General features: G+C 38.3%; 1 protein-coding gene across 4 annotated transcripts in view; it reads left to right on the top strand.

The window, feature by feature from the left end:
- The window catches only part of LOC108260577 (phospholipid-transporting ATPase ABCA1), a 200,801-nt gene that overhangs the window by 50,150 nt on the left and 138,263 nt on the right, over positions 1–12,388 (top strand). For all 4 annotated transcript variants that reach the window (XM_053677629.1, XM_053677630.1, XM_053677628.1 and 1 more), the window contains exons 6-9: positions 1,927–2,054; positions 4,406–4,600; positions 10,806–10,892; positions 11,345–11,540. In XM_053677629.1, the coding sequence (XP_053533604.1) occupies positions 1,927–2,054; positions 4,406–4,600; positions 10,806–10,892; positions 11,345–11,540 (606 nt within the window). The remainder of the gene's footprint in view (positions 1–1,926; positions 2,055–4,405; positions 4,601–10,805; positions 10,893–11,344; positions 11,541–12,388) is intronic.

The raw sequence follows: 12,388 nt of genomic DNA, 5'->3' as shown, positions 1-12,388 counted from the left end.
AGGGGACAGCAAATTTACACTGTTACACAAGCTGTACACTCACTACTTTACATTGTAGCAAAGTGTCATTTCTTCAGTGCTGTCACATGAAAAGATATCATCAAATATTTACAAAAATGTGAGGGGTGTACTCACTCTTGTGAGATACTGTACATAATACCTATATAAGACAATTATGATACACACGATAAACATGAATAAATGATAATTACAGGACATATATTATAAAGATTCTATAAAGATTCTATTCTTTGTCATCATGATACAAGGCTGACATTACGATTTCATGATAGCGCACTTTGTAGCTTAGTGTACTTCATGGATGACAAAGTCACATGATGACAGCGTGACATAACGTCCTGTTGGTGCTTAGTGCAATGCCACGGCCCTGTAACCACAGTAATATGCATTTTCTCTGACCTTTCTTTAACTGACTCTGACATACAAGTGGTACAGTGAGTTTTATGTCGTTCCTAAGCACCTTGAAGAGTGTCATAACCCCACCTTATGTCAACAAGTATCTATGCCAGGCATTATGTCAATTTATACAGTATGCCGTCTTATAGGTGTTATGTCAAATTGTTCCATGAAGAGAAAAAAACAAGGCAGTAATAGTGCAGTATTCATACAGTACATACAGTACATAGCAACTTCCCATCATGACAAAAGACATAAATGAAAGCAAAGATCCATAAAGGCTTATAACAGCAGACATAGTCCGTCATCAAGACTGCTTGAAATAAAACACTAACAGGCCGCATTACTAATGTGGTATGGATATGGGGACATTTTCCTTTGAGGAAAACTATTTTGCTGACATTTTATTAATAGGGCTTGATGGCGCTTAAATAAGTCTATTATGAGCACTGACATAAACTTACAGAACTTAAACATGTATAAATGTCTAACAGTTTTATAGTAATTTCCAGGTCACATGGTCATAGGATAACTTGGCAAGAATTTTAAGAACTCTTATAACAGTGACATGGCACTGTAATGACAATTATATATATATATATATATATATATATATATATATATATATATATATATATATATATATATATATATATGTTTTATCTGACTCTGACATACCAGAAGTACAGTGAGCTATGCTCGACCTGAAAACTGTCATAACACAATCTTATAAATAATCACTATCTTATAATAAATCATGTAAATAAATATAAATAACTATGTCAGGTTACGTCAGGTCAGGTTGTCTTGAAGCGTTTATGTAGGTGCCATGTAACCCTATGAACAGTTATGAACATTTCTTGAAGCCAAATAAGCCAAAGGCTAGGAATGTTGGAGGAGTGGAATGTGTTTTATGTGTGTGTGTGTGTGTGTGTGTGTTCAGACATAGCTGTTGGAGGTTGAATCTGTGTATTTCATTAAAGTCGAACAACTCTTTAAGGACCAACATGTGTTTAATAAGGCTCAGCATCTCCCACTATGACCATCTGAATATTATCATCCGCTACACTCGCTACACACCCACACACGTACACACAAGCACACAGCATAACACAAATCTAATACACAGCTCGAGCTTTATATAAGAAGGCACACCAATAAGAGGATAATAAAAGACAGCCCTTGTGGCAGGAGAATAATAACATTGCTTCACACATGGTTGATAACTTTCATACGAGGCAGATTTGGTTAGCTGCTAATTAGCAACGACTTATAAGCCCGAAATCTCTGTGAAAATAAGTTGTTGATGACTTTTGGCTTCAATTTCGCTTCAGTGTCATGTTGCAACTGATGTATTTAAACTGCATTTGATTTGGGCACAGGCTGAAAAAGCATGCTGGAGCAAGATGACTGATGAATTTGATTAATTAAAACCACTTTTCATAAAACAGTAACATGCTGTCTCATACAAAACACCTTCTTAATGTGTGCGTACGTGTGTGTGTTCAGGTCACTCAATTCCTTTGCGCAGTGTGCTGAGAGATAATGAGATGCTCTCCGAGTACCTGAAGAGCAACTTGTCATTATCAAGTGCAACTGCCCAGAGGCTGATGGCTGTGAGACTCCAACTCAATCAGGTACTATCCGACACGACAAACAAAATACACTCACAGAGCACTTTATTAGGAACACCTGTACAACTCTTTAAGGAGTTGTTCATTGTTCATTCAATTATCTGGCAGATGGGCTGGTTTGAGTATTTCTATAACTGCTGATCTCCTGGGATTTTCACACATGAGACTCTCTAGAGTTTACTCAGAATGGTGCAGTTAAAGAAGAAACATCCACTGAGCATCACTTCTGCAAACAGAAACACCTTGTTGATGAGAGAGGTCGAGGAGAATAGCCAGACTGGTTCGAGCTGACAGAAAGGCTTTAGTAACTCATCTAACTACTCTGTAAATTTGTGGTGAATAGAAAAGCATCTCAGATATGCACATTTTGAAGCTTGAGGTGGATGGGCTACAACACCAGAAGATCACGTCACGTTCAACTTCAGTCAGCCAAGAACAGAAAGCTGAGGCTGCAGCGGGCACAGGCTCAAAACTGGACAGGTGAAGACTGGAAAAATGTAGCCTGGTCTGATGAATCTTGATTTCTGCTGAGTCACACAGATGGTAGGGTCAGAATTTGGCACCAACAACATGAATACATGGACCCAGCCTGCCTTGTATAAACAGTCCAGAATGGTGGAGGTGGTGTGATGGTGTGGCTATGCTTTCTTGGCACACTTTGGGTATGTTAATACCAATAAGTCATTGATTGAATGCCACAACATTCAATTTGAGTATTGTTTCTGAGCATGGCCACAATTTACCCATCTTCCAATGGCTGCTTCTAGCATGATAATGCACCATGTTACAAAGCAAAAGTCATCTCAAACCGGTTTCATGAACATACCAATGAGTTCAATGTGGCTTTCCCAGTCACTGGCTCTGAATACAATAAAACACCTTTGGGATGTGGTAGAACAGAAGATTCTCAGCATAAAAGTGCACCTGAAAAATCTGCAGGAATTGTGTGATGCAGGTATGTCCGCATGGACCAGAATCTCAAAGGAATGTTTACAATATCTTGCAGAATCTGTGCCTTGAAAAATTTAGGCTGTTTTGAGAGCAAAGAGAGGCCTTATACAGTATTATTACAGTGTTCCTAATAAAGTGCTCCATTACGCAGAATTGCTCTTCAGATAGTTCAGAACAACATACCATTTAAAGGGCAGAAAATGTCAGGTCATTCTGCGTTAATATGACAGACTGAAGTGTCATAGTAGTGGTTTTGAAGGACCTTACATGTCAGACTTCAGAAGAGTGCTGTGAAAAGTGTATGCGCTTGACTGTGATGGACGGGACTGTCATCACATGAACTCTACCACCAGCTCTGACAGTTCCTCAACCTCAACTACATTACTCCAGATTGTTATTAGTCTCAACTAGGGATATGCTCAGGAATGCTCCCTCTCACTGAATTATTATTTTAGCTTGCAATTTACTGCAGTATATTCTAATAAATTGAATTGGTTCTGTTTCCAAAATATGAACAAACTAGTAGTCTAATTTCAACCACAGTGACACTGACCAGGCAGTTACTAAGGATGATTGATTGGAAAATTTATCTTTATTTGACTTATGAGCTTCATATCTGATGGCTCACTCACACCTGCATGAACGTATTGAAAGTATGAACGTTAAATACACACTTCTAGTCTCAACCAGACAATATCTCAGAATGAAATTTAAGTTTTGGGCTGGAAATATGGAGAATAAAAAATCTAATGCCATTTGAGCTCAATATTAAATACATATATATGATTAATTAATTAATAGTATTGTGTCTTTTAATTATCTATTATTTTGATGTTACATCATATTACATTTGACAAAGTAGAAAAAAATAGATCTTCAGTCTGTATATTCTAATCACTGACTTTTTTTCTGGCTTAAAGGCAAGTATTTGGGCTTAAAAGCAGTGATCTAAACTCTATTGACTTTACTGTCAACAATCTGACAACCTCGTCGAATAATGAAGACTACAGCAGGGGTAGACGTTTTCCTACAAAGCCCAATTAGTGTTCAGGACTCACACATAGACTCAATCTTTAAGTCTAAGTTGAAATCCTGCTTTTTTGTTAAATAGCTTTTCTCTTATTTAAAGCTGCAGATCTGGGGAGGGAGGTTCATGGGCATAGATATATTCAATAAACTGGAATGTTTTAATGTTTTCACCCCCAGGACTCTCGTGCATTCACTGAATTTTGTTGAGAGTGGAGTGGTGGGATGGATTATGGGACTCTCAATTTTAGTTATGATGTCATCGCAATATCTGTAATCATCTTAACGCTGAATAATCATATCTTTCCCTGTGGAAATATTGATGTCGCAGACTCTGAACTCTGTGTTATTTCTCACATCATCACGTCTCTGTGTAGTTACCTGCTCTCTCACGTGTGACGGACTTACGCTCCACTCTGTGTAACTCCTCTGTTGACCGCTTCCTGGAGTTTAACTCGACGAGTCAGAGACAGGAGTTCCAGAACATCACGTGTTCCCTGACGCCCAAACAGCTTCAACAGACCAGAGCAGTTCTCATGCAAAATCTGGACAACAGAAAGCTTATGGCTTCTGTAAGTAAACCTTATACATTATATGAAATCTGTACAAAATACAGCTATGGGGAGAAGATCAGATCAGATCTCTTCTTTTTAACCTGTACTTTTTAATGAATCCATCATCATTAAACTCATATAACAGATGTAGATGTGGTCAAATTAAGCATAAAATGAACGTCATGCTTTTTACGAATAAATGATCCATGGACCAAAATCACAATTTTTCCCCTTGCATTTATAGAACATGAATGTTGCTATCCATTTATGTCATCTTGGGGCATCTTTTGCTCCTTTGTAAATTAAATCTCCAAAGACGTTGATGATTTTTTTTTGTTATAATTAGCCCAAATTATTAAATTTTCCATGTCTAAAAGGCTCCTGTTTTGAAGGTCCTCATGTGAAAACCGAGATTTGTTGCCTTGTAGCACGAGAAAAGCTTCTTATGGGAACAGGAGATATTCCCTTCATATTCCTCTTTTTTTTCAAGCCGACAACCTTTCAAATCCTCTCAAGCCTTTGTAGAATTATGGCTTGATTAGATGGGAAAGTTTGCTATATTCTTTTCAGCACTTTAGATATGCAAAGATGAAAGCCTTCTATGCCAGAGGTTATCTTTGAAAGTGCTTCATACATGGTTCTGTCTGCATGAATATGTGTGTGTGTGTGTGTGTGTGTGTGTGTGTGTGTGTGTGTGTGTGTGTGTGTGTGCGTGTGTGTGTACTAAATATAAATAAATGATGAGCACAGAAGGCCATTTGAGCTTACAAAGGCCTATAAAGGCCAGAAAATGTGCAGCAACTGAAGAGACAGCAAGAACAGATGAAGCACTTTTTTTTTTCAATCCAGAGAGGGTGAGTGATAGAGACAGAGACTAAGAGAGAGAGAGAGTTAGACATCTTGACTAACTCAGTGTTCTCTGACCTTTTAATGGATGCCCACAAGTTCACTCAAAACCCACTGGTAACAGAACAACAGTTGAATTGAGAGTTTCTCAATTTAAAGCTAATTTATTGTGCTGCAACAGATTCCTTGGACAAAGACTTGGTCGAGTAAGTTACCAGTCATCTGTCCTATTTTGTCTAATGTCCTCAGTTTGTACCAACTCTTGTTCCTGCTTGTGTTGGGTTCCTATAAACCTTTTTTTTTTTTTTTTTTCATTGAAGCTGTGTTGATTACAACAAGTTGGTATAGAAAATTATTAACAGTGCCAACCACATTTCCGGTCCAGAGCAAACACATCAGTACCAATCTTCATTATATATAAATATAAGTATATGAATACCCCTATGTTCAGAAGCAGGCTTATATGCTCTGGATTCCCCAAGTGTTCTCTGGATAGTTGAGGGTTCTCAGGTTCCTTAAGTGCTATAGTTACATGGACATTTATATGGAGAAAGCTATGCGTACTCAGAGATGGGTTACAGACACACTTAAGTCTATTTTATGGGTATAAAGAGACAGTTTTCAGGCTATTAGCAAATATGGTATGTGTGTAGGGGGGGGGGGGGGGGGGGGGAGACTAAATTCAGAAACCTGGGGACAAATAAAGATCACAACCATATAAACAATCATAAACAACAAGGTTAGGTATGTTCAGAGGCAAGTCTACAATGGGTAATACTTCGCGCTGACTAATTGTTTAAGTGTGCTATTTCTAGTGTGTGTGTGTGTCCAGGTGTACTGGATCAGTAATCAGGTGAACTTGAATGTGTGTGTGTGTGTGTGTGTGTGTGTGTGTGTGTGTGTGTGTGTGTGTGTGTGTGTGTCAGGAGTTGGGGTCCTTGGCATCCATGATTTTGGCTGCAATGTATCAATGCAATGTAGTTGGACGTCGATTCCGGCATTGATGTGACAATAATATACAGTGCCCTCCACTAATATTGGCACCTTTGGTAAATATGAGCAAAGAAGTCTGTGAAAATTGTCTTTATTGTTTAATCTTTTGATCTTTTGTTAATAAAATTCACAAAAATACTCTCATGAATATCAAACAATTGCAAACACAACACAGGTTTATCAAAAAAAAAATATCTTAATATCTGTTAAAAATAGATGTGCAATAATTTTGGCATGAATTCATATGAGAAAATTATATTTGAAATATATTTCTATCAATATTTTATTTTTTTTATTATGCCTGTATGACTAGAAAAAGGAAATTGTTCAACCATGACTTCCTGTTTCACGGGGGTATAAATATGAGGTAACACATAGGCCAAATCCTCTTAGTCATTCATAGCAATGGGTAAGACCAAGGACTATAGCTGTGATGTGTGGGAAAAGGTTGTTCATCTTCACAAAATGGGAAGTGGCTATAAGGAAATAGCACAAGCATTGAAAATGCCCATTTCCACCATCAGGGCAATAATTAAGACGTTCCAGTCAACTGGAAATGTTATGAATCAACCTGGAATTGGACGTGCATCTATATTGTCTCAATGAAGAGTGAAGACGATGATTTGAGTGGACAAAAAATCTCCAAGTATCTGAAGTCACCTACATCACCACAGGTTGTTTGGAAGGGTTTCAAGAAAGAAAAGCCTCTATTCTCATCCAAAAACAAACTCAAGCATCTTCAGTTTGCCAGAGACTACTGGAACTTCAAATGGGATCGGGTTCTATGGTCAGATGAAACAAAAATAAAACTTTTTGGAAATAAACACCAGAGGTGGTTTTGGCGCACACAGAGACATAGCCATATGGAAAAGTACCTCATGCCCATGGTTAAATATGGTGCTGGCTCTTTAATGTTTTGGATTTGTTTTTCTGCCAGAGGACCTGGACATTTTGTTAGGATACATGGCATCATGGACTCTATCAAATATCAACAGATATTAAATGAAAACCTGACTGCCTCTGCCAGAAAGCGTAAAATGGGCCGTGGTTGGATCTTCCAGCAGGACATTGATCCAAAACATACATCAAAATCAACACAAAAATGGTTTACTGACCACAAAATCAAGGTCCTGCCATGGCCATCCCAGTCCCCTGACTTGAACCCCATAGAAAACCTGTGGTGTGAACCAGTGTGGACCTCGAAATTTGAAGAATTTGGAGAGATTCTGTATGGAGGAATGATCTCAGATCCCTTGCCATGTATTCTCCAACCTCATCAGGCATTATAGGAGATGACTCAGAGCTGTTATCTTGGCAAAGGGATGTAGCACAAAATATTGACTAAAAGGGTGTCAATAATTGTTGCACACCTATATTTAACAAATATATTTTTTGGATAAACCTGTATTGTGTTTGTAATTGTTTGATATCTAAATTGTTGTGATTTTTATTTAAAACAAAAGATTAAAGGGTTAAACAGTTAAGACAATTTTTCACAGCCTTCTTTGCTTATATTTACCAAGGGTGCCAATATTAGTGGAGGGCACTGTATGAATGCACCAAATAAACAGTATAGTGTATTGTCAATATATTTCTCCATGAATAGTCTAGTTGTAATCATCACATTAACCAATGCAAATTTGGTTTAATTTAACAACATGCCTTCCCCCCTCTTTATTTGGCAGCTTATAAAATCGCACATGATCTGACACATCCAGTTATTTTGCATTTTATTATTTTTTTAAATATTGTGCATGTAGAGTTTATCATGCGCACAACTTAATAAAATCTTTCAATTAAATCAAGGTCATATAAGATGTGTGTGGGATGTAGGCTGTTTTTATCACACCTCTAATTCACTGGTTTAAATTGTCACATTAATGAAATACCAATGTGTACTGTGTAACTCAACTCTACATACCTACAATGGGCTGTAATGGGACCTGTAAGGGACCCCCCCAAGCCCCCCCCAAAAAAAAATAAATAAATAAATAAATGAAGCTAGTTAGAATGAGACTGCACATGATTCGATGGTCATCAGATGTACCACACCTCAACAAGTCACCATCTGTGTGTCTATATATTAAATCTCTACTAAACCCAGCACTTGTGTATTTGCATGAATACCTTTGCTCCTAACAACGTTTCTTACAAACCTACTGAATTCCTGAACATGGATATGAACCTGCAAAGCTAATACTGTATGTAATGAATGTTACGAGTGGCATTACAAAGCTTAGAGCTATAAGAGGATTTAGAGGACTAGCATCCTTGACAGTTCATACAAATTCACAATACAGATACCTAAACCAGCCAGTGATGTTTTTTTTTTTTTTTTTCTTTCGCAAGCCAGTCATGCTAAAGAGAATATAAAAGACTTTTAGTTAGCCAATGAGTCCTTTCATTAATATTCTGCTCTTTGGTCCAGGTCAGGTCCAGATATCTCAGTGGCCTTTAAAGGCCATTTATGTTGAGTTGAGTTTTGTTCTGTTGCAAAGTATTTTCTGCTTTTCTTTATTGGCTCAGAATTTAGTATTCAGTGATATGACCCTCCAGTCCCTGTACACTTTTAGAAATGATAGATTCTGTACAGGTGCATTTTTGATGTGCACACAATGTCAGTGTAGCCTCAAATGTGCAATACAGCTAGTCCTTACGGTCCAATTATACGCCTTAATGATTTCTTTTACAATTATATTCCTCTTACTAAAGTACAAGATACGTACTCTCGAGGGTGCTACCCTTATAACAAATGATGATGCTTTAAGACCTCAGTGCAGTGCCTTTTTTCTTTGTGTAAGTTAGACAATATGATATGAATGCAGGGAGAGACAGCAGAAGAGTAACAGGAGATGTACTGTAATTAATAAACAATTTCGTACGTATACATTGGGATGATTTTCTCCTTCGGTTTATTTTTCTGCAACACTAATTCAGTCATCTCTAAATTCCACCCCCGAAGGGAACCATTACAGATGTCAAGGACAAAGTGACAGGCTCTTCATGTTGGCAGTTTATTTGGTTTATTTCACACATCATGCCAAACATATTGGCCTGTTTTCTTGTCTAAGATCTTTCCCTACAGAAAACATTTCATTCAGAAACCTCAGAGAGATTAAATCAGTCTGAATGATGCATTTGGCTTGGAGTACAAGCCACTGATGGATGGAAGCCGCCGTTGTTGAAGAAGAGAAGATTGGAGCCTTGATCTACAGATCTAAGCTGCCTGATTTCTCTTTATTAGCCTAGAGAGCTCATTTCCATGAGAGATTCAAAGGAGAGTGTAAATATGTCTTCGGAGATGCAGGCTGGAAAATGCAGACTATATTATTTGTTGCCAGGAGAGTTTAAGTAGTTTATGCAAGTAGTTAAGCTCCTGAAATGAGAAATAGTTAAAGCCCTCCAAGCTGTGTGTGCGCAAATTGAGGGTAAAAGGCCACCATTCAATTAGTGTTCATGTGTGTGTGCGAGCATGACATGGTCTCACCTTGTGCTACAGAAAGCTGCCCATACAACTGCACCAAGACAACACTCAGACTATCACATGCACTCAAAACGGATACAAGGCATTACACGGTCTAATGCTTCTCAGCCTGTGCAGGTGGGTGAATTCCATGGGTAATATTGAGTGTACTGTAGATTAATGCACTCCAGTCTGCCGTTTGTGGCTTAAAATCCAGTTCAGGCAGACAACTTCTTCTAGGTCTTATCACAGCCAGAGGCTCTGGATGCCTCTCAGTCCCACCAACACACTCACCACTCTCTTTGTCTCTATCTCAAGGTCAGAGAGATTGAATGGCTTCAGTGCTTTAATTATAGACCTCCTGGAACATCAAGAAGGGTCTGAAACTGCATAATGATACCAGATCACCATTCTCACTTGACTTCGTGAGACAATGGTGGATGATGTGATTGTGTTACTGATTGTACAGGTTGTGTCCAAATACCATGATACCCAACTGTTGGCTCCCTGAGCAAGACCATTACCTCTCAGCTGCTCAGTTTTGTTCTTGGATTGTATTCTCTATGATGGATATTTTCATTGATCCGTCTTTGGTAACCACTTTATCCTGGGAACACTGGGTAAGAGGTGGGAATACACTCTGGATGGGCCTCCATGCATTTCATCACAGGGCTCTATGTGCACACATTCACTCCTAAGGCCAATTTAGGCTATCCAAGCCAATTCATGAATGTTTTTGGGAGGCTGGAGGAAACCACAGGACTCAAAGGAAACCTTACACAAATAGTAACCTTAGTTTAGGATTGAATCACAGAGCTGTGGCTCTTGATCTTGATCTTAATGGATCTTGATTATTGGTATCTTACAAATGGATAAAATTATTATACTGTACTATAACAACACAATCTCCCCTTCTTTTAGTTGCCTTTAGTACTGAATATGAACCCTGCCGATTTCGCCACTTTGCTGGCCAGCACAAGCTCCCATGCAGCCCCTCTGGCAATTCAGGTGAGTTCTGCTTCTGTGCTCTCATTTTAATGGATTTGCATAAAAATTCCATTGGAAACAGCAATGATCTCTGTTTTCAATAAGGCCACCTGTGTCCTCTTTTCCATGCCCAGAAGTATAATTTTGTTATTAGACTATGATTTGAATGAGGGGTGGCTTAGAAAACACAAACAGGCAATTTGAATGTGGTATAGTGATTAAGGCATGTTTCTTTAGTCTCGTTGAAACCACCTGCCATGATTCCCTTTGATAAATGTAATGTATCTGTTTAGTCAAACCATGTGCAAAGGAAAAAGGCAGTAAATTCTTCTTGGCGGTCTTAGCATTTCTTAGAACATCACTTCAATGTGACCAATGAATCTAACCACTCCCCCTTACAAATGGTCCAATGTTTGGATGGATTCAGCAGACAGTATACTGTACTAATATTACATCTCTCTCACTCTGAACAGGCATCTAAATTGCAGACCACATCCATCCTAAATGCCATGAACTCTCTAGACTTCCGCTCAAATCCTTTCGGCAGTTTGACTCTGTTCATGTGTGGTGGGAATTCAAGCTCCAATACCAGCAGTGCGAAGCCAGCCTTTCGATTGCCAGCACAAGCCACACTCTCACTAAGCTCAAACTCATCCCAAGGCAACTCAAGTAAGTGAACTGTTTAGCATACAGTGATTCAAAGATTGAAACAGGAAGTGTTGGTTTTAACAGTGAGAACAACTGAAATATAACAACTGTCTTAAAATAAGACAGTGACCGCGGAGTGTGAAAAAATATGATCTGGCATCACTGGAAATCTTACTACAGATAATATGTTCTAAACAGCTAAAATGCAGATTTGTCACTTTTGGGTGTTGCCATTTTAGCTTGACAGAAAGATTCATAGTGCATCTGGTTGAGACTATGTTCATTAACTTTAACAGTGTTCATTCATTCATCTTTAATAACTTCCTGGTCAGGGTTTTTAAATTAGGCTACTAGCCCACTGTCACCCAGAGTTGCTACCTTTGATATATGAGCTAATGAATATAATAAACGAACAATATAAGGACCCAAAACAATGATTAAACTGCCAGGGGCTAGACTTGTAATGGTTGAACACTTATAATTCAGTTCATGCTTAAGATGTAAGAAATGAGAATTAAGAAATAAAAAATTCCTTGTTGGTGGAATCTCCAAAACCTAACAAGAATACACAATTCTTATATATTTATGCCTGATAGGCCTTTAATGCCTCACTTCTTCAGGATCTAAAGCCTTACAAAAATATTCGCAGTTGACCTCACAGGGTCTTTAAGGCTAAGCTTTAATTTTCTCCCAACTGCACAAGAAATCTGTTGCTCTTCTCCTTGTAATGAAGGGTCAACGGAGTGAGGATCTATGTGCAGCTTTATTAATTGAAGCGATATAAACAGACGTAGAGGCAGGCACAGATCAATCACAGGCGAACTCGGTGTAATAGGCAGAACAGCGGCGTACTCGTTATACAAGCACAC

Source organism: Ictalurus punctatus, chromosome 29, assembly GCF_001660625.3.
Source record: "Ictalurus punctatus breed USDA103 chromosome 29, Coco_2.0, whole genome shotgun sequence".
Classification (NCBI taxonomy): domain Eukaryota; kingdom Metazoa; phylum Chordata; class Actinopteri; order Siluriformes; family Ictaluridae; genus Ictalurus; species Ictalurus punctatus.
This window is presented reverse-complemented; position numbering and strand designations above follow the sequence as displayed.